The following is a 27169-nucleotide window of genomic DNA, read 5'->3' on the forward strand; positions in this document are numbered from 1 at the left end:
GCCATAGTGGAGTTTGGAGTGTGACTGTTTGAGGTTGTGGACAGGTGTCTTTTATACTGATAACAAGTTCAAACAGGTGCCATTAATACAGGTAACGAGTGGAGGACAGAGGAGCCTCTTATAGAAGAAGTTACAGGTCTGTGTGGGCCAGAAATCTTGCTTGTTTGTAGGTGACCAAATACTTATTTTCCACCATAATTTGCAAATAAATTCATAAAAAATCCTACAATGTGATTTTCTGGAAAAAAAAGTCTCAATTTGTCTGTCATAGTTGACGTGTACCAATGACGAAAATTACAGGCCTCTCTCATCTTTTTAAGTGGGAGAACTTGCACAATTGGTGGCTGACTAAATACTTTTTCCCCCCACTGTATCTAAAGGACTAGTTTGTAGCCTAGGGCCTATAACATATTGTGCATTAGGCTACACCACACTTGGTAAAACTGCCAATCTTGGTTTATGAAACAAAAATAGGACTATATGATTGGAGCACTGAGGTAAACTAACAATAAACGTGATATATTGTTCATATATGATTCATATTTTGGTACACTTTATTTTTATTAGTCCAAAAACATGGTCTACACAAAGGCCCTTGATTATGAGGCCTAAATCAGTGACTGGATTCTGCTTTGTAAAAGAAAAACTGTATAGTCTAAAAAGAAACCCACCAAATACATTTTCAATCTGTGGAATCTTATATAAAATGTCTCATGTGCTTGATTAACCTAATTAATTGTGGCTGGCAATCAATGCTCCAAATAGCCTGTTTGTTGTTATGGTGATCAAGATGTTAAAATGACCATGTAAATATTATTCACCCCAAAAAATTACTCAGTTGGTTTTAATTTAGCCAACATAACAATTTGAATGACATTTCATTCCACATCTCATTATTAACCTAGGCAGCCAGTATGTCACTTGATAAATTATTCCATTCCAGATGGCGTAGCCTACCTATCTGTCCTCCAATAAAACATTGAACCCTTCTGAAACGCAAAGTTCATCTGTGTACTTACTGTTCCGTTAATTGGAGCTGAGCTGTACTCGAGGACAGAGTGGACTGCTGTACAGGCTGTTCCTGGTAGTTGCGCTGCGCGAGCTGCGGCCGCGCTCGGAACAGAACGGGTTACAGGGTCAGGGTGTCTACTAGAACACTGTGTCCTCATCAGAGCGCAGCTACAGTACAGCCGGAACATTGTGTTACTTTGTGGCTACTTTCCAAGACCTGTTCGTATTTTTTACACTAAACCGCCCTCCCCCTCGCAGTTCCCTCCGCCTTCTTCCTAGTGTAATTTCAATTCTCCTCTCCATAGGACTCACACTCGCGTTTTGATCGTCACTAGTGTCGGGGGTTTTGAGTGTAAAAAACTGCCGGCAGAACATTCAGTACCCTGTTTTGTTATGAGAGGGCGGGTTTCAAATCAGCAGCATTGCGTGCTTACTTGCGTTGCAGAGCCAGCGGTGATATACCGGCTGAAGTTAGCGCGAAAGCAGCACACGAGCAATCAAAGAAGAGAAAAGACAAAAGAGAAATAGGTAAGTTACAGCTTTATTTCTTAGTCTTGTATGGAGATAGGATAATTGGTTTGCTGTCTTCTGAATGGCTATTGGGCATGTTTCATCAAGCGAGACCAATGAGTATCGAGTTACATTGTATCCAATTGCAGCCTATTGTTGAAAAAAGAGGTGTCTCAGAATAAGATGAATAAATAGATAATAAGCAATATGTTTTTAATAAGTCCAGTTTTTGATACTTATGATTCCGGTAATTTGGCTAATGTATAGAATCAGTGTTCGGTGCTATTAAGTTCTGTTCTAGGCTTCTTTTCCAGATACATGTAGGCTAGATCTCATGCTCATGTTGTATTCCTTTACTTATCACGTGTCAATGTTTTTAATGCGAGTGGGATGAATTTACATCCATTGAAGGCTGTAATCCAATGCTATTGCAACCGATTTACTCTTTATGATTTTCTTTCTTTCTTTCTTTCTTTCTTTCTTTCTTTCTTTCTTTCTTTCTTTCTTTCTTTCTTTCTTTCTTTCTTTCTCACTCTCTCTTCAGGCACACACAGAGAGAGAGAGAGAGAGAGCGAGAGAGAGAGAGAGAGAGAGAGAGAGAGAGAGAGAGAGAGAATAATGTATTTAATGTCTCACTCACAATTACAATTTTCAATTTCATTCAAGGAAAATCGATAATATACCTAAAATGAATATGTAGCCCTATGTCTTCTTATTACAGGCTTATTAGAGGTAGTTACGAAATAGCAATTCATCTATAGCAGACTTTGTATGGTAGACGTTTATTCAACATGTTTCTCCAGAACTGTTGCTTATGCAGTGAAGCATAGTATAATAGGTGTGACTCTTGTTAAAAACAGTATGATTTTATCCAATCATTGTTTCAGTCTAATTACTGACTGGAAGACTGGGCAGAACAGATAGAAAGTAGGACACTGTTAAAAAATATGTTTATCTGTAATTTCCTTTGCGTCGCGATTGCTGGATAAAATTGCAGGTTGCAGGTTGAAGACAACCAAGGCATTTATTGCAGCACATGTGGATAAAATTGCAGGTTGCAGGTTGAAGACAACCAAGGCATTTATTGCAGCACAGGCTTGTTATGTGTGGGGGATTAGGTGTACATACAGCACCCTCTATTATCAGACCAAGGTTTCCTCCCAAGGTCTGCTTGGCCACACAATGGTTAACTGCATGTTTATATGTGGATTAGCGTGTAGCATTGACTTGTGATAGAGAGCTTGGAGACACAGTGTGCATCTGTGGAGTGACTGTGCTGCTGGAGCTCTCAGGACTGAATGTTCTCTGCTTTGTTGTGTTCCGTCCGTGCATTTCTCCACAGGGTCTCTGAGTTCCACGCTGTCTCTGAATAACCTTTTACTGCAGTGGGCTAAATCAGGGTCCCACAGAGTGTTTCTCGGTAGTCTTACTTTGAAACAAAAGTATACAACTCACACACATGGTTATGGGCTTAAAAAAAGAAGACATGTACCATGTCAGATATAGAGTTGAAATGTATGACATTTTGAGTTTGCATCCCAATATTACACTTTATATACACCACAGAAGACTGAAATATAACAAAATTGTTTGACATAGAAACATCGGATTTTCGGTGTAAAAATAAATACATGTTTATTAATTATGAAATTATGTAAAATATGAAGAACATTCCACCCATGAGGCCAATAGGTCATTTGACTGCAGGAAAGGGCTACGAGACAAACTAACGCACTGCCGGCTGTAACACAGCTGTAACTTAGATTTATAATTTCATACCGAGATGGTTTACATTTCTTCATCATGAATATGAACTTAAAGACAAATGCACAAGCATTCTGAATTAATGATGTTTGGATGAAATACTGTGGTACATAATTAATAACAGTTACATTACACATTCTGCTATTAAAGTACCGTAGCCTGTGTTACCAAACATTTTTACTACTCCTAAGTTTTAGACATTTAGACTTTTACCCCTTCCAAACTCAGATTTGACATTTCAGCAATTAAAATTATAGATTTTTTAGTTAATCTGCGTCAATCCCTGCATTTCCCCCATTAAAAGAAGACGTAATATGTGTTAGTCTCTATTTGTGTTGCGGGGAGCCTATTTGGATATCGCCACCCGAAGCTGATGCTGTGTTGTGACTGAGTGAATTTCAGATTGGTGAACACTATCAGATTGTGCCAGGAACTTGGAACAGAAGGGACATAGTGTTCCCCCACACAAATTCTTCACACACAGTCTACACACACACACACACACACACACACACACACACACACACACACACACACACACACACACACACACACACACACACACACACACACCTTAAACCTAACCTTAACCCCTAAACCTAACCCTAACCCCTAACCCTAAACCTAACCCCTAACCTGAATTCTAACCCAAACCCTAATCTTAACCCTAACCCTAAACCTAACCCCTAAGCCTAAAATAGCCTTTTTCCTTGTGGGGACTGGTGAAATATCCCCACACGTCCAAATGTTCCTTGATTTACTAATTTCTGGTTCCCACAAGGATAGTAAAACCAAACACACAAACATACACACACTGTGCGGACACAGATGCATAGGAAGACACACTCACACACTACTGCACAGATGGACACAAACAGAGATGGACAGAGGCAGACAGACACAGAGGTGGACATAGACATACACCCCCCCCCCCCCCCCCCCCCACTCTAGGTTTATTTAATAATTATATTACTAGATCATTAAATCAACTAATTGTTCTTACATGTTAGTTGGTGTGTGTATGTGTTTGTTTATGCATTTGGCCCTGTCAATGTGGAAAGCTATAATGTTACAGCTCCCAGAACACGATGTTCCGTTCCAACGTTTCTTAGAAGTGATATCCATATGATGAAAGAATGATCATTTTAAGCTTTATTACTATGGTTATTGTTGTTGTTGTTTACGGCAACAATGGCAAGTGATCACAGGCTCCTGATATAATTCTGACATATGTGGGAACAAATTAAGCATCAAACGTGTGTGAGTATGTGTGTATGAGAGCGAGAGTGTGTGTGTGTGTGTGTCAGTGGAGGCTGGTGGAAGAAGCTATAGGAGGACGGGCTGATTGTAATGTCTGGAATGGAATTGATGGAACGGAGTCAAACATGTGGTTTCCATATATTTCATCTGTTTGATACAAATGATAGTCCCACTAAACGCAAACCAGATGGGATGGCGTATCGCTGCAAAATGCTGTGGTAGCCATGCTGGTTAAGTGTGCCTTGAATACTAAATAAATCACAGACAGTGTCACCAGCAAAGCACCCCCACACCATCACACCTCCTCCTCCATGCTTGACGGTGGGAACCACACATGCGGAGATCATCCATTCACCTACTCTGCGTCTCACAAAGACACAGTGGTAGGAACCAAAAATCTCAAATTTGGATTCATCAAACCAAAGGACAGATTTCCACAGGTCTAATGTCCATTGCTCGTGTTTCTTGCCCCAAGCAAGTCTCTTCTTCTTATTGGTGTCCTTTAGTAGTGGTTTATTTGCAGCAATTCGACCATGAAGGCCTGATTCACGCAGTCTCCTCTGAACAGTTGATGTTGAGATGTGTCTGTTACTTGAACTCTGTAAAGCATTTATTTGGCCTGCAATTTCTGAGGCTGGTAACTCTAATGAACGTATCCTCTGCAGCAGAGGTGACTCTGGGTCTTCCTTTCCTGTGGTGGTCCTCATGAGAGCCAGTTTCATCTTATCGCTTGATGGTTTTGCGACTGTACTTGAAGAACTTTCCAAGTTCTTGAAATGTTCATGTCTTAAAGTAATGCTGGACTATTGTTTCTCTTTGCTTATTTGAGCTGTTCTTGCCATAATATGGACTTGGTCTTTTACCAAATAGGGCTATCTTCTGTATACCCCCCTACCTTGTCACAACACAACTGATTGGCTCAAACGCATTAAGATGGAAAGAAATTCCACAAATTAACTTTTAAGAAGGCACACCTGTTAATTGAAATGCATTCCAGGTGACTACCTCATGAAGCTGGTTGAGAGAATGCCAAGAGTGTGCAAAGCTGTCATCAAGGCAAAGGGTGGCTATTTGAAGAATCTCAAATATAAAATATATTTTGATTAGTTTAACACTTTTTTGGTTACTACATGATTCCATATGTGTTATTTCATAGTTTTGATGTCTTCACTATTATTCTAAAATGTAAAAAATAGTAAAAATAAAGAAAAACTCTTGAATGAGTAAGTGTGTCCAAATTTTTGACTGGTACTGTATATGTGCTAATGACGATACAAAACAAGAGTAACAGAGAGCAATGCACAATACGGAAAACTTAGTATAAACAAGGCATTTGTGGTAAGTGCATGTAGGCACCTCCGCTATTGGGACCGGCTATGTGTGTGACTTCCTTCACTGTGGATGCCTGTGGCGGGCCACTCATAGTCAATTGATGATGTACTATATGAGAAAGCCCATTTGGGATGGTTCATATGTTATCTTACAGTAAGCTATTTGTATTCATTGATCAAGAGAAGTCAACAGAAAGAACATTGAATGCACAAATGAGCTAAGCATCAAGGTTATGTTGATGGTTTAAATCTGTTTTACATTTGTTTAATTGTATGGTGCAAGTAGTTCAATAGCTGTTAGATATTTGAGGTAAGTGTTGGGCTTACGTCATGTTTTCTTATTTTCTGTTCTGTTTTCTGAAGAATGGTGAAATGATGATGCATTACAATATGTGCAGAAATAAGAGTTACTGTAATGCTACAACTGCTGTGCTTGTTTCATCGTTTTCCACAGTCTGCTTCCAATGAGGAGATTTCTAGGAAGATGTTTCTGCCTTGATTTTAAATAGCCTACACAATCTGATTGATATTACAACCCTTCATAGTTTTCACATTTTGAAAATGTTATTCAACATACGATTGTTGTCTATACCATAGTATTTCTTAATATGTCAATAGAGATATAATTGTTAAGTCAATTGTTACATTTATTAATAATTTATTTAACAGAGTCAATAGGGCATAATAACCAACATCACAGAAAACCCTGAGGCTTAAACAGTTAGTCCGTAGTTCACGGGAAGGCTAAAGCTATAATCAGATAAAGACATTCCAAAATCAACATTGACACATTAACATGGCAAATATGACAGCAAAGCAGCATTTTAATACCTTAGTGTTCTTTAGATAGCAGACACATAGCGTCATGAACTCAAGTCTGGAGTTATGATTTACATTTTAGTCATTTAGTAGACACTCTTATCCAGAGCGACTTACAGTTAGTGAGTGCATACATTTTCATACTGGCCCCCCGTGGGAAACGAACCCACAACCCTGGCGTTGCAAGCGCCATGCTCTACCAACTGAGCTACAGGGGACCCTGATTGCGTCTACCTACTTTTCTCATGTCCTAAGGCATGGGACCAGGCCCTAGTCATATTGCCCTGAAGGCATAAATTAAGTTGTATCTTATCTGAAAAGATGCAACAGGCACTGGTGTAGCACACCCACCAGCAGCCCCCTGTCTTTTTTTGTGTGTGGAATTTTCATTCAGTAAATGTGAAGAGTTTTTACAGTTAGTTTAGAACTATGTGCACTTGCACACTTGATGCTAGTATTATAGTATGACTGCAGCAAATTCCAATAGTTAACATAATGTACCATGAGTTAACATGATGTACTGTGGTTTGAGAGATACGAATCGTGAAGGCTGCCATTGAAAGACATCAGGATAATATTATACGGTAGCTCATCATCAGAAAGCTCTTTTGGCTCTTCAACAGTGTCCCAAGAACACACTGTGCAGCAAGTCTCACAAAGATGGACTGGACAGAGTGACTGCACTGTTGCACCATCAGATCTCATATTTCATTAATCAGGGGCTAGTTTTCAGAATGAAGAAGAAACAAAAACATATTATATCATTTTATTTGACCTTGGAAGAAAAAGATCTACTGCGTAAATAGCTTACCACATTGCAGTTTTGATTGAATTGAACCTTTTGGCATTGTCAACAGTGAATGTGGGCATAGTATACTGCAATGAAACAGCATAGATACTGTATATGAAGACCTACAGATGTAGGATCTTAATTTGATCACCTTGTTGCAGGAGAACTTTCCTGCAATGCAGGACATTTTTAACTTGTAGTGTATTTAAGATTTAAAAAGGCATCTGGAGTTTGTAATTTCCACTTTGAAATTTCAGACTTGATTTTCCCTTACGAAAAAGGTATCAACCCCTACAATTAATTATAATCCACATAATAATTTCGCATTTCCTGTTGCTGCAGGATTATTTGCCTGCTGTAGTAAACTGACTCAAATTAAGATGCTACATGTGTACATTTTCTGGAGTTTTGACATTAGTATGATGGTATGACTGCAGCAAGTTAACATGATGTACTGGGAGTTAATATGATGTACCATGAGTTAACATAATGTACCATGAATTAACATGATATACCATGAGTTAACATGATATACCATGAGTTAACATGATATACCATGAGTTAACATGATATACCATGAGTTAACATGATGCACCATGAGTTAACATGATGTACCATGAGTTAACATGATATACCATGAGTTAACATGATGTACCATGAGTTAACATGATATACCATGAGTTTACATTTACATTTACATTTTAGTCATTTAGCAGACGCTCTTATCCAGAGCGACTTACAGTTAGTGAATACATATTTTTTTATACTGGCCCCCCGTGGGAATCGAACCCACAACCCTGGCGTTGCAAACGCCATGCTCTATCAACTGAGCTACATCCCGGCCGGCCATTCCCTCCCCTACCCTGGACGACGCTGGGCCAATTGTGCGCCGCCCATGAGTCTCCCGGTCGCGGCCGGCTGCGACAGAGCCTTAACATGATGTACCATGAGTTAACATGATGCACCATGAGTTAACATGATGTACCATGAGTTAAAACAATGTACTGTGGGCTGGGAGATAAGGCAGCCATTGAGGCACTTTCTATAGCTCATCATCAGAAAACTTGTTTGGCTCTTCAACGACAACAGTCTCCCAAGAACGTACTGTGCTGCATGTCTCACAAAGAGGGACAGCACAGAGTTTATTCTTCATTAGTCAGCACCTCTACATACATTTTTGGGTGTGCATCAGTTCATGCATTTTATCAGAATGAAGAAGAAACAGAGTTGAGATGTTAGAAACGCCATTCCCTGACTCACAGGATGTCAGTGATACTGTATTACATAGCTAACAATGTACTTACCTAAAGGTCATATGCATATAATTGATTACAGTTAAAGTGAGATTCAGGTGGTTCTGGAATACCTTTCTACTGGGGGCTTTGTGTGTTGGTGGGGTTTTGTGAGTGTGTTATTATATTGGTGCGTATCCCAGTTTTAACAATGTGTGTGTGTGTGTTTGTGTGTGTGATTCTTTTGTGCAGGGTTAGAGTGGCATTCCCAGGTGCAGATATGACCACAGATAAGGACCAGTCCATGGATGACCAGTCTCCTGCTGTGGTCTTTGCCGATAAGGGCATTGACGTCACTCCTAACAAAGACGAGGGAGTTCGCAAGGTAGGCTTTAACCTCATCCCAACATCCTCTGTAAGGGACAAACTCTGACTTGACATAAAGCAGCGCAGCTCAAATTATTATTAGGATTCGGCTGTACTTTCCATAATCTGCTTTGCATATCATTCCATAAACATGGATTGTTGGTTATGAAAGGGACCTATTCAGTGTTAGGATGTGTTCTACTGTTGACATCCTCTTTTAAGACAGGCCTGAAGCACACACACAACGTGTTCCCTTTGGTATGGTATTCAGAGAGATTTCAGAGAAACTCTTCTTTCATAATTCTTCCACCACTCAAGTGTTCCTTTGTTTTTGAGCACATCCTCCTGTCCAGGAGTTACCAATAAACGTAGCAGCAAGAACAGAGCACAGCAAGAAATGCATAACTGTTAGGATGAAAAATACTAGTAGGGGTACATGAAAGATAAATATTTCACATGAATAAATCATCATAAACCACGTTTCCATCCACAGTCTTTATGCATATGAAGTCATATTTAAAAAAATCACGACAGCTGTGATGGAAACAGGACGTTTCGGTACAATTGTATAAATGCCGACAGGTCATTTGTTCGTTCAACATGGTGGGATCTTTTTGTGTCTGTAAAATGAATGATGCTAGAAATGGTGGTGGAAACGCCTTTATGCACAAATATTGACATAATAACAATCATATCGAAGAAAACTTGGAGTGACGCGATGCTATGATGTGTGGTCCTTCCACTACAACTCGGGAAACCATGCAGTTAATTAGGCTACAGATTAAATAAATTATGATGAACTTCACAGGGTGGTGAAAGTGAACGGTGATCTTGATGCTCCTTTCCAATAAATATCAAGGGTCTTATTCTGGTGACATGATGATCGATGCTTGACTACCATTTGACAAATAAAAATATTTTTGCTCTTATCCATAATAATCTCATCATGTAGACTAGCCAACCTGCACTGTGTCTGCGAACTGTTGACTAGAGCGCATGTGCCAAGACCAGAGCAACGTTAGGCACATTTGCTATTTAATGCAACTGTTTTTGTGACAAAACTATCGGTAGAGTTGAAAATGCAATGGAAACACATTGAACGTTAGATTTGTATTCGGTACATGAAAACTTAAGCAAAAAATTACATTTTGTGTGCACTACCTCATTGCGCACTGATTTTTATCCGCAACAAGTCCATTTTGTGGAAACACACCACAATTGGGAAAATGCGCATATTTTCTTTATGTGGATTCTAGAATATTTGCATGGAAATCTGTCGCCAATTGGATGGAAACCTAGCTACTGTCTAGCTATAGAAAACAAGTATTAACTAGCATGCTGAGCTGAGATGATCTCAGGGCTGACATCTGTTCTTTGTACAGGTGGTGAAAAAACAGGGAGAGGATGGGGACAGACCCATGATCGGGGACAAGGTAGCAGTGCACTACACTGGAAAACTACTCAATGGGAAGAAGTTTGACTCCAGTATGGACCGCAAGAAACCCTTCACCTTCAATCTGGGAAAGGGTATGTTAAGGTGTTTGATCATAGCATGCTCACAATTTGTTAATGATTAATAATGTACTACTAATGTACTTATAAACCAGGGGGTTGTGGTAACACATTTTATTCACCCGCCGTATATATCGCCTATATGTCACTGCATATGTAGCCTACATCTGTTCATCATGTCTCTTCTTATATATCACTCCACAGGTCAGGTGATTAAGGGCTTGGATGTTGGTGTGACCTCTATGCAGAGAGGAGAGGTGTGCATGCTCCTCTGCAAACCAGAATATGCCTATGGGTCATCTGGATGCCCCCCCAAAATACCTCCCAATGCCATGCTACAGTTTGAGGTAGGTAAAGCAGAGTGTTTTCCAAGGTGATGATGGTATATAGGCCTTCATCTGCACATACAGTAACAGGTTTCCCCTATACTGTATTTTCTGACTGTGCATTGTCCTAGATTCTCTCTCGGCATTGTGAACAGAACACATAAATAACATAATCATTCTCATCATTATGGAATCTTATGGTTACTATTGTGGTGAAATGTGCCAACAAATGGACGTGATGTAATGTTTTTTCTGTTCTTACGTGTCTCTTCACTTCCTGTAGGTAGAGCTGCTGAGCTTCAAAGGGGAGGTGCTGACGGACGACGGCGGCATCACAAGGAGGATAAAGGTCAAAGGGGAGGGCTATAATAATCCCAATGATGGATCAACTGTCCACGGTGAGGCGGACATGCCTACTCTCTATCACATTCATTATGATCTCATTAACTGTGAACTTGGTGATCAATATGTCTATTGATTTTGGTACAAAGGCTTTGTCTCACATTGACTGTGATCAACATTTGTTTTGATTTTTGTACAGTCTCAAACAACACAAAAAAACATTGAACACTCAAACTGAACATCTTGAACAATCAAACCTACATTATGTTTGTTATCTGAACAGCCCATTCCCATTAAGTAAAATGATAATATTTTCCATAAAAATTATCTATATATTTTCAATTGCATTCCTGTATCCCACAGTGCACCTGGAGGGTCGCTGTGGAGAGCGTCTGTTTGACTCCAGGAAAGTGCACTTTGTTGTGGGCGAGTCAGAGGACATGGGCGTTCCTCTGGGTGTAGACAGGGCCATGGAGAAGATGCAGAAAGGAGAATGCTGCATGCTCTACTTAAAACCCAAGTAAGGGCCTTTACTCTACTCTACTCTACTCTACTCTACTCTACTCTACTCTACTCCCTATCGCTGAAGTAGACCTGTTGCAACACAAAGTAAATATGCTTACTCAGTCATCATCAACAATGACTTGTAACCTTAAACAAGCATCTCTATAGAAAAATCTTGAAATAATGTACTCATTTCATGGAACAGGTGTGTGTCAGAAATAATCAGCCGTACAATACTCTCACTCTTGTTTTTGTAGGTATGGCTTTGGGAAAGAGGATAGAGCACAGCATAAGATTGGACCAAACTCAGACCTGATGTATGAAGTGACTCTAAATGACTTTGAGAAGGTGAGTTCTACTTGCTGGATAAGATAGGGTAAAAGGAATGTGTTCAAGTATCCTATTAGTGTCCCTGGAAGATTCCAACAGATTGCTTTTATTTGAGCTGGAGTTTAGACAATGAGGGTCTCAGTTAGATATTGCATGATGGCAGAGTGACCCTGGAGAAAATAATGGGAAGAAACAGGCATCATCTCACTGAAAGTCATCTTCAAATCTCTAGCTCTGAAACTGTCAACAGTATGTTTTCTTTTCAAGGCCTTCTCTGAAACTGATAACAGTATATTTTCTTCTCAAGACCTTCTCTGAAACTGATAACAGTATGTTTTCTTTTCAAGGCCAAAGAATCATGGGAATTAGATCTAAAGGAGAAACTGGATTTGTCTGCTGGAGCCAAACAGAAAGGGACCCAATATTTCAAGGTATAGTGCGCTATCTCTGTCTTTCAGACAATAGACAAAATGTAATGACCATTGTGATGCATCTGTGTATGAATATTTCAGCCAGGTCACCAGTGATACAAGTCAGTATTCAACGTCCATCCATGTCTGAGGACATCAGGAGATATTGTGGAAACCAGCCACTAGGGGAAACAGTGAGCGCTGTTACCTTCAAATAGGTTTTGGTTTTGCAAGGACATGGATGGGCAAAGCATCTGCCTCTGATTCCAAAGGTTGCAAGTTCAAATCCAGTTTTTGAGATTTTTGTTTTTAGCCTATCCCAAACCTTAACTCTTACCTTATCCATTCAGAGATAATGCCTAACCTTAAGATTTCTGAGTTAATGCCTAAACTTAACCCTAACCTTAAAAATTCTGAGTTAACGCCAAAACTTACCCTAAACTTAACCTTAAAAAATATGATTTTCCCTCTGTTTCTGAACTTTTCATTTATGAAGCCCTTTCCTGCAGTCAAATGACCAAATCACACTGCGAGATTATAATAATGCTTTCCACCAGGGCTGTGTACAAAACATTTGGGGGGAAGGTGCTCAAACTAAAAAAAGGGAACCCCCCCAAAAATGTTTTCTGCAACCACGGTCACAGACTCATTGAGCAATTATGACTTTGATTATTTAGTTACATAAAAACAATAGATGGCCACATCTTAATGGCTAATAAAATGACACATTTAATGACGACATGCGGCCAGTGGGTTCAGAACAACAATGACAAAAACTGTATACAGTTACCAGTTGAATGTAGACACAAATATCAAATGTTTTAGTATTAATGTTTTTCTGAAATATTGTAACAAAATATGCAAATGAGACAATATATATTGAGTGTACAAAACATTAAAAAACCCTTCCTAATGTTGAGTTGCATCGGGGCATGGACTCTACAAGGTGTCAAAAGTGTTCCACAGGGGTGCTGGCCCATGTTGACTCCAATGCTTCCCACAGTTGTGTCAAGTTGGCTGGATGTCCTTTGGGTGGTGGACCATTCTTGATACACGCGGGAAACTTTTGAGTGTGAAAAACCCAGCAGTGTTGCAGTTCTTGCGCCTGGCACCGACTACCATACCCCGTTCAAAGGCACTTCAATCATTTGTCTTGTCCATTCACCCTCTGAATGGCACACAAACACAATCCATGTCTCAATTGTCTCAACTGGCTTAAAAATCCTTCTTTAACCTGTCTCCTCCCCATCATCTACACTGATTGAAGTGGATTTAACAAGTGACATCAATAAGGGACTATTGCTTCCTTTCACCTGGTCAGTTTATGTCATGGAAAGAGCAGGTGTTCATGATGTTTTGTACACTCAGTGTATATATATAGACTACCGGTCAAAAGTTTTAGAACACCTACTCATTCAAGGGTTTTTCTTTATTTTTACTATTTTCTACATTGTAGAATAATAGTGAAGACATCAAAACTATGAAATAACACAATGGAATCATGTAGTAACCAAAAAAGTGTTAAACAAATCAAAATATATTTGAGATTTGAGATTCATCAAATAGCCACCCTTTGCCTTGATGACATATGATATATTTTAACCCAGTACAAAAGTGAACTTCAGAGATTGGACGGGCAAAGAGGCAGGTGCTCTGCATACAGTGCCTTGCAAAAGTATTCATCCCCCTTGGTGTTTTTTCTATTTTGTTGCGTTACAACCTGTAATTTAAATGGATTTGTATTTGTATTTCATGTAAGGGACATACAAAAAATAGTCCAAATTGGTGAAGTGAAATGAAAAATTTAAAAAAATTATAAAAAATAAATAACGTAAAAGTGGTGCGTGCATATGTATTCACCCCCTTTGCTATGAAGCCCATAAATAAGATCTGGTGCAACCAATTACCTTCAGAAGTCACATAATTAGTTAAATAAAGTCCACCTGTGTGCAATCTAAGTGTCACATGATCTGTCACATGATCTCAGTATATATACACCTGTTCTGAAAGGCCCCAGAGTCTGCAACACCACCAAGCAAGGGGCACCACCAAGCAAGCGGCACCATGAAGATCAAGGAGCTCTCCAAACAGGTCAGGGACAAAGTTGTGGAGAAGTGCAGATCAGATCGGAAACTTTGAACATCCCACGGAGCACCATTAAATCCATTATTAAAAAATGGAAAGAATATGGCACCACAACAAACCTGCCAAGAGAGGGCCCCCTACCAAAACTCACGGACCAGGCAAGGGGGGCATTCATCAGAGAGGCAACAAAGAGACCAAAGATAACCCTGAAGGAGCTGCAAAGCTCCACAGCGGAGATTGGCGTATCTGTCCATAGGACCACTTTAAGCCGTACACTCCACAGAGCTGGGCTTTTCAGAAGAGTTGCCAGAAAAAAGCCATTGCTTAAAGAATAAAATAAGCAAACACGTTTGGTGTTCGCCAAAAGGCATGTGGGAGACTCCCCAAACATATGGAAGAAAGTACTCTGGTCAGATTAGACTAAAGTTGAGCTTTTTGGCCATCAAGGAAAACGCTATGTCTGGCGCAAACCCAACACCTCTCATCACCCCGAGAACACCATCCCCACAGTGAAGCATGGTGGTGGCAGCATCATGCTGTGGGGATGTTTTTCATCGGCAGGGACTGGGAAACTGGTCAGAATTGAAGGAATAATGGATGGCGCTAAATACAGGGACATTCTTGAGGAAAACCTGTTTCAGTGTTCCAGAGATTTGAGACTGGGACGGAGGTTCACCTTCCAGCAGGACAATGACCCTAAGCATACTGCTAAAGCAACACTCGAGTGGTTTAAGGGGAAACATTTAAATGTCTTGGAATGGCGTAGTCAAAGCCCAGACCTAAATCCAATTGAGAATCTGTGGTATGACTTAAAGATTGCTGTACACCAGCAGAACCCATCCAACTTGAAGGAGCTGGAGCAGTTTTGCCTTGAAGAACGGGCAAAAATTCCAGTGGTTAGATGTGCCAAGCTTATAGAGATATACCCCAAGAGACTTGCAGCTGTAATTGCTGCAAAAGGTGGCTCTCAGTTTTTTTGTCTTATTTCTTGTTTGTTTCACAATAAAACAAATTTTGCATCTTCAAAGTGGTAGGCAAGTTGGGCTCCCGAGTGGCGCAGTGGTCTAAGGCACTGCATCTCAGTGCGTGAGGTGTCACTACAGACACCCTGGTTCGATTCCAGGCTGTATCACAACCGGCTGTGATTGGGCGGCACATGATTGGCCCAGCATTGTCCGGGTTTGGCCGGTGTAGGCCGTCATTGTAAATATGAATTTGTTCTTAACTGACTTGCCTAGTTAAATACATAAAGTTGTGTAATTCAAATTATACAAACCACCAAAAAATCAATTTTAATTCCAGGTTTAAGGCAACAAAATAGGAAGAATGCCAAGGGGGGTGAATACTTTTGCAAGCCACTGTAGGTAGAGCCCTATCTGTGCACGTGCCTGCTTTGCACATTTCTTTTACGATATGAAAATGTTGCTTATAATCTATTTTGCATGAGAGACCTGCAAAACCTAGTCCATGTGTTGTCCCTGGTTCTAGGCGGGGCGTTTCCTGCAGGCGGTGGTCCAGTACCAGCGCATTGTTTCGTGGCTTGAGATGGAGTTTGGTGTAGGGAAGGAGCAGCAGCAGACGATCCAGAACTTCCTACTGGTCTCCCAGCTCAACCTGGCAATGTGCTACCTGAGGCTGAGAGAGTATGCACTGGTTGTGGAGAACTGTAACAAGGTACACTCTCAATGCATACCTGGCTGCACGCATGGGATCCCCACACACATATACATGTATACCATATACTGAAGCCACACACAGCATGCAGCTAGTGCCTGTGCATGGAATAGCATACAATTGTTTGTGTCTTTAACTATTTGCTCTGGGTCAGTGGGGTGGTATACATACAGTACCAGTCAAAAGTTTGGACACACCTACTCATTCAAGGGTTTTTCTTTATTTTGACTATTTTCTATATTGTAGAATTATAGTGAAGACATCAAAACAATGAAATAACACATATGGAATCATGTAGTAACCAAAAAAGTGTTAAACTAATCAAAATATATGTAATATTGGAGATTCTTCAAAGTAGCCACACTTTGCCTTGATGACACCTGTTAATTGAAATGCATTCCAGGGGACTACCTCATGAAGCTGGTTGAGAGAATGCCAAGAGTGTGCAATGCTGTCATCAAGGAAAAGGGTGGCTACTTTGAAGAATCTCAAATATAAAATATATTGTTTATGTTTAACACTTTTTTGGTTACTACATGATTCCATATGTGTTATTTCAAAGTTTTGATGTCTTCACTATTATTCTACAAAGTAGAAAATAGTAAAAATAAAGACAAACCCTGGAATGAGTAGGTGTGTCCAAACTTTTGACTGGTCCTGTATGTACAGTTGAAGTCGGAAGTTTACATACACTTAGGTTGGAGTCATTAAAACTTGTTTTTTAACCACTCCACAAATTTCTTGTTAACAATCTATAGTTTTGGCAAGTCGGTTTGGACATCTACTTTGTACATGACACAAGTAATCTTTCCAACAATTGTTTACAGACAGATTATTTCACTTATAATTCACTGTATCACAATTCCAGTGGGTCAGAAGTTTACATACACTAAGTTGACTGTGCCTTTAAATAGCTTGGAAAATTCCAGAAAATGACGTCATGGCTTTAGAAGCTTCTGATAGGCTAATTAACATCATTTGAGTCAATTGGAGGTGTACCTGTGGATGTATTTCAAGGCCTACCTTCAAACTCAGTGCCTCTTTGCTTGACATCATGGGAAAATCAAAATAAATCAGCCAAGACCTCGTAAAAAAAATTGTAGACCTCCACAAGTCTGGTTCATCCTTGGGAGCAATTTCCAAATGCCTGAAGGTACCACATTCATCTGTACAAACAATAGTACGCAAGTATAAACACCATGGGAACACGCAGTCGTCATACCGCTCAGGAAGGAGACGCATTCTGTCTCCTAGAGATGAACGTACTTTGGTGTGAAAAGTGCAAATCAATCCCAGAACAACAGCAAAGGACATTGTGAAGATGCTGGAGGAAACAGGTACAGAAGTATCTATATCCACAGTAAAACGAGTCCTATATCGACATAACCTGAAAGGCCGCTCAGCAAGGAAGAAGCCACTGCTCCAAAACCGCCATAAAAAAGCCAGACTACGGTTTGCAACTGCACATGGGGACAAAGATCGTACTTTTTGGTCTGGTGAAACAAAAATAGAACTGTTTGGCCATAATGACCATCGTTATGTTTGGAGGAAAAAGGGGGTACTTGCAAGCCGAAGAACACCATCCCAACCGTGAAGAACGGGGGTGGCAGCATCATGCTGTGGGGGTGCTTTGCTGCAGGAGGGACTGGTGCACTTCACAAAATAGATGGCATCATGAGGAAGGAAAATTATGTGGATATATTGAAGCAACATCTCAAGACATCAGTCAGGAAGTTAAAGCTTGGTCCCAATTGGTCTTCCAAATGGACAATGACCCCAAGCATACTTCCAAAGTTGTGGCAAAATGGCTTAAGGACAACAAAGTAAAGGTATTGGAGTGGCTATCACAAAGCCCTGACCTCAACCCTATAGAAAATATGTGGGCAGAACTGAAAAAGTGTGTGCGAGCAAGTAGGCCTACAAACCTGACTCAGTTACACCAGCTCTGTCAGGAGGAATGGGCCAAAATTTACCCAACTTATTGTGGGAAGCTTGTGGAAGGCTACACGAAACGTTTGACCCAAGATAAACTATTTAAAGGCAATGTTACCAAATACTAATTGAGTGTATGTAAACTTCTGACTGAATGTGATGAAAGCAATAAAAGCTGAAATAAATCATTCTCTCTACTATTTTTCTGACATTTCACATTCTTAAAATAAAGTGGTGATCTTAACTGACCTAAGACAGGTAATTTTTACTAGGCTTAAATGTCAGGAATTGTGAAAAACTGAGTTTAAATGTATTTGGCTAAGGTGTATGTAAACTTCCGACTTCAACTGTATATTTATACAGTGAGGGAAGAAAGTATTTGATCCCCTGCTGATTTTGTACGTTTGCCCACTGACAAAGACATGATCAGTCTATTATTTTAATGGTAGGTTTATTTGAACAGTGAGAGACAGAATAACAACAAAAAAATCCAGAAAAACGCATGTCAAAAATTTTATAAATTGATTTGCATTTTAATGAGGGAAATAAGTATTTGACCCCTCTGCAAAACATGACTTAGTACTTGGTGGCAAAACCCTTGTTGGCAATCACAGAGGTCAGACGTTTCTTTTAGTTGGCCACCAGGTTTGCACACATCTCAGGAGGGATTTTGTCCCACTCCTCTTTGCAGATCTTCTCCAAGTCATTAAGGTTTCGAGGCTGACGTTTGGCAACTCGAACCTTCAGCTCCCTCCACAGATTTTCTATGGGATTAAGGTCTGGAGACTGGCTAGGCCACTCCAGGACCTTAATGTGCTTCTTCTTGAGCCACTCCTTTGTTGCCTTGTCCGTGTGTTTTGGGTCATTGTCATGCTGGAATACCCATCCACGACCCATTTTCAATGCCCTGGCTGAGGGAAGGATTTGACGGTACATGGCCCTGTCCGTCATCCCTTTGATGCGGTGATGTTGTCCTGTCCCCTTACCAGAAAAACACCCCCAAAGCATAATGTTTCCACCTCCATGTTTGACGGTGGGGATGGTGTTCTTGGGGTCATAGGCAGCGTTCCTCCTCCTCCAAACACGGCGAGTTGAGTTGATGCCAAAGAGCTCCATTTTGGTCTCATCTGACCACAACACTTTCACCCAGTTCTCCTCTGAATCATTCAGATGTTCATTGGCAAACTTCTGACGGCCCTGTATATGTGCTTTCTTGAGCAGGGGGACCTTGCGGGCACTGCAGGATTTCAGTCCTTCACGGCGTAATGTGTTACCAATTGTTTTCTTGGTGACTATGGTCCCAGCTGCCTTGAGATCATTGACAAGATCCTCCCGTGTGGTTCTGGGCTGATTCCTCACTGTTCTCATGATAATTGCAACTCCACGAGGTGAGATCTTGCATGGAGCCCCAGGCCGAGGGAGATTGACAGTTATTTTGTGTTTCTTCCATTTGCGAATAATCGCACCAACTGTTGTCACCTTCTCACCAAGCTGCTTGGCGATGGTCTTGTAGCCCATTCCAGCCTTGTGTCGGTCTACAATCTTGTCCCTGACATCCTTGGAGAGCTCTTTGGTCTTGGCCATGGTGGAGAGTTTGGAATCTGATTGATTGCTTCTGTGGACAGGTGTCTTTTATACAGGTAACAAGCTGAGATTAGGAGCACTCGCTTTAAGAGTGTGCTCCTAATCTCAGCTCGTTACCTGTATAAAAGACACCTGGGAGCCAGAAATCTTTCTGATTGAGAGGGGGTCAAATACTTATTTCCCTCATTAAAATGCTAATCAATTTATAACATTTTTGACATGCGTTTTTCTGGATTTTTTTGTTGTTTTTCTGTCTCTCACTGTTCAAATAAACCTATCATTAAAATTATAGACTGATAATTTCTTTGTCAGTGGGCAAATGTACAAAATCAGCAGGGGATCAAATACTTTTTTCCCTCACTGTATATATACAAAAGTATGTGGAACCCCTTGAAATTAGTGGATTCTGCTATTTCAGCCACACCCGTTGCTGACAGGTGTATAAAATCGAGCACACCGCCATGCAATCTCCATAGACAAACATTGGCAGTAGAATGCCCTTGCCGAATAGCTCAGTGACTTACAACATGGCACAATCATAGGATGCCAACTTTCCAACAAGTCAGTTCAGCAAATTTCTGCCCTGCTGGAGCTGCCCCGGCCATCTGTAAATGCTGTTATTGTGAAGTGGAAACATCTAGGAGCAACAACTGCTCAGCCGTGAAGTGGTAGGCCACACAAGGTCACAGAACAGGACCGCCGAGTGCTGAAGCGCGTAAAAATTGTCTGCCCTCGGTTGCAACATTCACTACCGATTTCCAAACTGCCTCTGGAAGCAACGTCAGCAAAATATCTGTTAGTCGGGAGCTTCATGAAATGGGTTTCCATTGCCGAGCAGCCGCACACAAGCCTAAGATCACCATGCTCAATGCAAAGCGTCAGCTGGAGTGGTGTAAAGCTCACTGCCATTGGATTCTGGAGCAGTGGAAACGCGTTCTCTGGCGTGACAGACTAATCTGGCTGTCTGACAGTCTAATCTGGGTTTGGCGGATGCCAGGAGAATGCTACCTGCCCCAATGCATAGTGCCAACTGTAAAGTTTGGTGGATGAGGAGTAATGGTCTGGGGCTGTTTTTCATGGTTCGGGCTAGGCCCCTTAGTTCCAGTGAAGGGAAATATTAACGCTACAGCATACAATTACATTCTAAACGATTCTGTGCTTCCAACTTTGTGGCAACAGTTTGGGGAAGGCCCCTTTATGTTTCAGCATGACAATGCCCCCGTGCACAAAGCAAGGTCCATACAGAAATGATTTGTCGAGATAAGTGTGGAAGAACTTGACTGGCCTGCACAGAGCCTTGACCTCAACCCCATCGAACACCTTTGGTATGAATTGGAACGCCGACTGTGAGCCAGGCCTAATCGCCCAACATCGGTGCCCAACCTCACTAATGTTCTTGTGGCTGAATGGAAGCAAGTCCCCGCAGCAATATTCCAACATCTAGTGGAAAGCCTTCCGAGAAGAGTTGAGGCTGTTGTAGCAAGCAGCAAAGGGGGGACTAGCTCCATATTAATGCCCATGATTCTGGAATGAGATGTTCGACAAGCAGGTGTCCACATACTTTGGTAATGTAGGGTATGTATTAATCTGTTTAGTAAGCATTCAAATAATAATCACACAATTCCAACCATTCTGTTACAATTTTTTAAACAGCTTTATAAACTAATAATTTGCTGTTTAAAACTATTTATAAAGCCCTTTATAAATCCCTGTAGGTATACCTTAATGCAAAATGTTACCAATGTAGTTGTGTGTCTGTGTGTATCTCGTAGGTGATAGAGCTGGATGGGAAGAATGAGAAGGCTCTGTACCGGCGTGGGGAGGCTCGTCTCTTCCGTAACGAGTTCAGCCTGGCCATGTCTGACTTTAAACTGGTGCTGCAGGTCAACCCCTCTAACCGGGCGGCACTCGGCCAAGTCTCCATCTGTCAACACAAAATCCGGGAACACAATGAAAGGGACAAGAAGATCTATGCCAACATGTTCCAGAAGTTTGCTGAACATGACGTCAAGGTCTGTAACAAAGTCTTTCACAGTCTGGATGGATTGACTTCGTCCCAAATGACAAGTTATTCCCTATATAGTGCAGTACTTTTGAACAGAGTGCAATCGGCCCTGGTCAAATGTAGTGCACTATATTGGGAATAGGGTACCGTTTGGGATGTAATCTGGATGAGTAATCAGTTGTACAATCTGACCTGGTTCACTGTTTGAGTAATTTGATACATGTGAAATGACATGTTTATCTATTTCAATAGTCTGTGCTGTGCTGCTGACCGACTGTGGTCCATCGTTCATGGTTTAGAGCAGTGGTTCTCAACTGGTTGTTCTTCGGGACCCAGATTTGACCTGTCAAATTATAGGTCCATTATCATTTCTACACACTTTCTATCTGGTTTTAGTCATTTATGTTCAGACGTTAATATTTATTTCATGTGGAAATAATCCATTATTTTGTACGATTTTCTTTTACAATTAAACGTTTTTGTTTTTCACTCAAACACACCATTTTGGGTCATGACCCACCAGTTGAGAATCGCTGCTTTAGAGAGTCACATTTAGTGGTAGTAGGCTGACATCTAGTGGTAGTACTGAATAGCTACTTTATTTGAACTTTAGTTCTCGCGTTATGGTATATGCCATATTGCAGACGCTTTTATCAAAAGAACAAGCGACTCATGCATGCATTTTCTACGTATGGGTGGTCTTCTAAATCGAACACACTATCCTGGCGTTGTAAGAGCCGTGCTCTTACAAACTGAGCTACAGAGGACCACTCATTACCACTTGATGCTTCCTTTTACTCCATAATCGATTATAGTTTGTGTCTTCATTAATATAAATATTATACTAATTAATATTGCAAAACAAAATGTATAAAAAGTGATTTATTTTTGCACAATGGAAGAAATCTAAACATGACTTCCATTTAAAAGTCCCTCTCCTTTGTATCTGTGTGCTCAACAGGCAGGGAAAGGGAAGAGGAGGAAGGCGGAGGACAGTGGAGTGATGAACGAGAACCATCAAGTGGCCACTAAGAGATGCCGCAGGAATCAGGACCACGGCCAGGACTGTCCCTGATGCTCCAGAGGAGGCCAGGGGGGCAGGTCTCCCCTCGCTACCCACCTACCCACACAGGGGCAGGGACCAGATGGGGCTGGACCACACCCCTCCACCCTGACCTCATATTCCCCTACCTACCCGCCACCATGTGTGCTGTCCCCTGCATGACAGACAGGTGGCGCGAGTGATTGGGGAAGGCTGCAGGCCGAACAGCATTCCTTCTTTCAGTCCATAACATGGAATCCAGTCCAGGTCCAGTCCTGAACCTCTTGCGTTGCATCTTGCCTCCAAATGCACACCTCAACTTAACTCAAACCCACAGTCTGCATTCTGATGTTGATAATCAAATATAATTTTAGCATTGCATTGTCTCGTTTTGCACAATACAGATGAACAACAGGTATCATTCTATTTTGGTAGCTTCAATCTATTGGTTGGGATGGCTGGGGTTGCCCTGCACCTTGTGCTTACAGTCACATTTGGAATCCTCAATATACATAATTTGACCATGTGGAAGTGGTGTGACGCTGTGCCACTATAACAGACAAAACAGCTGGCATCATCGTCACCTAGTTGTCATAACACCCACAGTCCCAGAAAACTACTTATGTTCAGACAATGAGTCATACTGTATATTTGCACAGGCTGAAGAACCCCCCACTCTTTACTCTTGAACATGGAGAATTAACAAGTACAGACTCATCCCAGATAGACCCTTGCACGCTACAGATGCTACATACTGTTCTGTGTTTGCCCAAATCAAAGCAACTCCAATAATGAAGCTTTAAGTCTCAGCTTTCCAAGCTGCTGTCCAGTCCTCTCTGACTTCAACCTTGCATTCTCTCCTGGACAAATGCTTTTTTCACTGTACACTGTTTGAATTTGGATTATGTGACTGATAATAACTAAGGCAGGTTTTTATTTAAACTTTATTTTGACAGGAAGTCATGCTGGGACCAAGGTCTCCCTGTAATTACAAAAAAGGTTATAGTCTCGTAGTTCTCTTCCTCCCCAGTCCTGGAATGGGTGACTGTACTGTCTGACTCGTCTTATTTCCTTTTAATAAAAGAGTGTTAAATTATGGACAAGGATGCACCTCGATCTTCAGCTAAGATTGTAAAACCACCGATGTTGTCTTTTTATGAACAATAACACTCAATGACGCCTTGGATAAAATCTGGGCTTTAATTATTTGTACATTTGTTTTTTACATTCGTTGGACATCTGCCCTTGGTTGTCTTAATGATTTTATCATTGTGAAACAAAAGAAGGGAGGCTTATGCCCTCAATATAAAAAGAAGCCATTGACTCCTTGTGTGTGTATGCTTTTTTATTTTTTATTGAAACGTATCTGTTTAATTTAAAATGTATGCCTGTACCCAACACTATTTAGTGTTATAATACTGTATACCACATACTGTACAGAACCTGCTGTAAGTGTTATAAACATGACACAGATGGTATTGAATCTGTGTATCAACCAATTATTAAAGGGATACTCATTTTGGCAATGAGTCAGATAAACTCGTGGATACAATTTTTATGTCTCTTTATGTTTGAAGGAAGTTGCTAACTAGCGCCAGCGCAATTGCTAATTAGCATTAATCATTGCGCTAACGCTAGTTAGCACTGGCTTGTGAAACTAGCTCTAACTTCCTTCATACAGGACACAGAGAGATTAAAATGGTATCCATGAGTTCATGACTCTGAGGAACAAAAATCCCGAAGTATCCCTTTAGTATTCACTCTATCTCTAGTAAATTTGCAAATGCAGGCATTAGAGATTACATTTTTAGTTTGCATTGGCCTGCCCTACCACAACTGGACTGTTAGTGATGCATATTATTTATCTACCACGGGACATTAGTGAAACAAGTGACTGGATCTCCATGGTAATTTTCAGTCAGAGGATCATGATGACGTCCTTCTATGGGTAAACATAAAATAGACCTCCTGCATTTAAAGATAACCTAACTTGAAAAGGAACATAGGAAACCCCAGTCATAAAGCACCAATATCAAATTGCTGTAAACGTAACTTGAAATTGTACTTTCGTACCCTCATTTAAACAAAATGCTGTATGAGTTAGGTAATATCATGATTTTAAAACAATAAAAAATAAAAAACGAAATTGCTATATTACTTGAGCTGTCAAACAAGTGGAAATAAGGGTTGCACTCTTATACTCAGGCACTAGCTGTCAGCCCTCTTCTCTTCTTGCCTGAAATGTCACATACGGAAAGGGGGCATTGACATTTGACATATGAATGCAGTAGGCAATAGTATAAAGTACAACTTGTCACTGTGATGAGGTGTGAATGACGGAGTCAGGCGCAGGAGGTAAAACACCGAAATCAAGAGTTTATTCAGTGTACAATAATGTAGCGCATATAGCGACAGAACGAAACTAGCACAAGGGAAAATCAACCATGGCTGCATACAAGTAAAGAGTAGCTCAACCGAGCTACTCACTCTCACAACGAACAATCACTCACAAAGGACAAGGGGGCAGAGGGAACATTTATACACAGACTAATGAGGGAATGAGTCCCAGGTGTGTGTGATTGACAAGACAAGACAATACAAGACAAATGGAGTGATGATAAATGGAGCGATAGTGGCTAGTAAGCCGGTGACGACGAACGCCGAAACCTGCACGAGCAAGGAGGAGGGGCAGCCTCGGCTGAATTCGTGACAGTCACTCATAACAGGCACACTCTAACAGAGTGATCTCATGTTACCGCATAGGCATGTTGTACAGTACAACCTGATAACTGGCACACATTTAATAGACATTCTGTCTTACCTTACACACAACAACAAACTTGTCAATTTCATATTTGAATTGGGTCACACTTTATTTGGATAGTCCATCTGTAGATGCTCTACAGATGGTCATTCTATCAACAAACTATCTGTCGTAAAAGCAATAAGGGTTAGGGTAAGGGTTAAGTTTAGGCTTAGAGCTAGGTTTAGTATAAGGGTGAGGGGTTAGGGTTAGGTTAGGGTTAGGGTTAGGGCTAAGGTTAGGGTTAGGGCTAAGGTTAGGGTTAGTAGATAGTTGAAATGTTACTGATAGTCTGTAGAGCATCTACAGATGAACTATCCAAATAAAGTGTTACCTTGAAATGCAAGGAGCAGACAATATTCAGGTTTTATTCTGTTCTTCTTTATTTACTGTAATGCAATAGCGTAAGGGGGCAACGAGGGAACCTTTCAAATGCTTGTTTATGGTAAGGTGACTTTGGCATCATGTCTTGTCAGTCTCTCCTTGGAATGGCTACTCTTTCACATGTCTAATCAGTATTAAAAAGGTAGGACATAATGAGCCAGTTTCCCAGACACAGATTAAGCCTAACCCAGCGCTAAAAGACATTTTCAATAGAGATTCTGGGAAACCGGACATAATATGTTGTGTGAATTCATAAGTTACCATTCAACTTGTTTCCTTGAAAACACTTGAAACCCTTAATGAGTTCGTCTTTAAACTCAGTGGTTAGAACCAGAGCCTTTTACAAGTCTGTCTAACATCTCTGTTACCAACTTGTAGAAAAAAAAGAAGGAAGGGAAGCACTGCTAGTGTACACAATAGTAGGTCTTTGTAGACAGAAGGTGCTCTTTGGTAAAAGGGGTAAATTGGTCATCAAAAAGCAAAGAGGACTAAGGCACTCTTCATGTAATTCAAATGCCTTTATTTGTATAGCATGTTCAGTGGAACAAAGATGTAAAAACTGACTCCCTTTCAAGGGTAGAACTACTTTGTATGACTATTAACCATTCCCTAACCACTTCCTCTTCAATCAGGGTGATTGGAACATGGTTTGTTCAATAGAAGACATTGTATCTTTGCACTCCCTGATGAAGGCCATGCTGCTTAAAATGTGTCCGTTTTTTAATCTTTGTTCCATTGATGTTCCATATATGTTCCATATGCCATACAAATAAAGGCATTTATAATAATAATATAATATGTCATTTAGCAGACGCTTTTATCCAAAGCGACTTACAGTCATATAATTATATGAAGAGTGCCTTGGTCCTCCTTACTTTTTGATAGTATTACAATTTGCTGAAGCACACCAGATGGTAGCCAGACACAGGGTTATGTGGAGTGACACAACCAATCACTGCACCACAATGTCAAATACTAGAGGAATACATCATAAGCAGTTGGGGATTTGTGTAAACTTGTCAAGGCGTCAGTGTAATGTGGTAGGCGAAGTCAGGCGCAGGACACAGAGCTAATCAAAAGGCGCACTTTACTCGTAGGTAAAGCGCAGGACACAGAGCTAATCAAAAGGCGTACTTTACTCATAGGTAAAAGA

At 40.7% G+C, this 27169-nt stretch overlaps 1 protein-coding gene across 1 annotated transcript; it reads left to right on the forward strand.

Annotated features, from left to right (window-relative positions):
- The first annotated feature begins 1274 nt into the window (after positions 1-1274).
- fkbp5 (FKBP prolyl isomerase 5) lies at positions 1275-24152 on the forward strand. Its single transcript, XM_084167950.1, has 11 exons — positions 1275-1539; positions 8970-9102; positions 10466-10610; positions 10800-10942; positions 11205-11319; positions 11627-11783; positions 12025-12115; positions 12445-12528; positions 16081-16266; positions 21555-21794; positions 22749-24152. The coding sequence occupies exons 2-11, from the start codon at positions 8998-9000 to the stop codon at positions 22860-22862; spliced, it is 1380 nt and encodes a 459-aa protein (XP_084024076.1). The 5' UTR covers positions 1275-1539; positions 8970-8997; the 3' UTR covers positions 22863-24152.
- The last annotated feature ends 3017 nt before the right edge of the window (positions 24153-27169 follow it).

Source organism: Coregonus lavaretus, assembly GCF_964263955.1.
Source record: "Coregonus lavaretus genome assembly, chromosome: 8".
Classification (NCBI taxonomy): Eukaryota; Metazoa; Chordata; class Actinopteri; order Salmoniformes; family Salmonidae; genus Coregonus; species Coregonus lavaretus.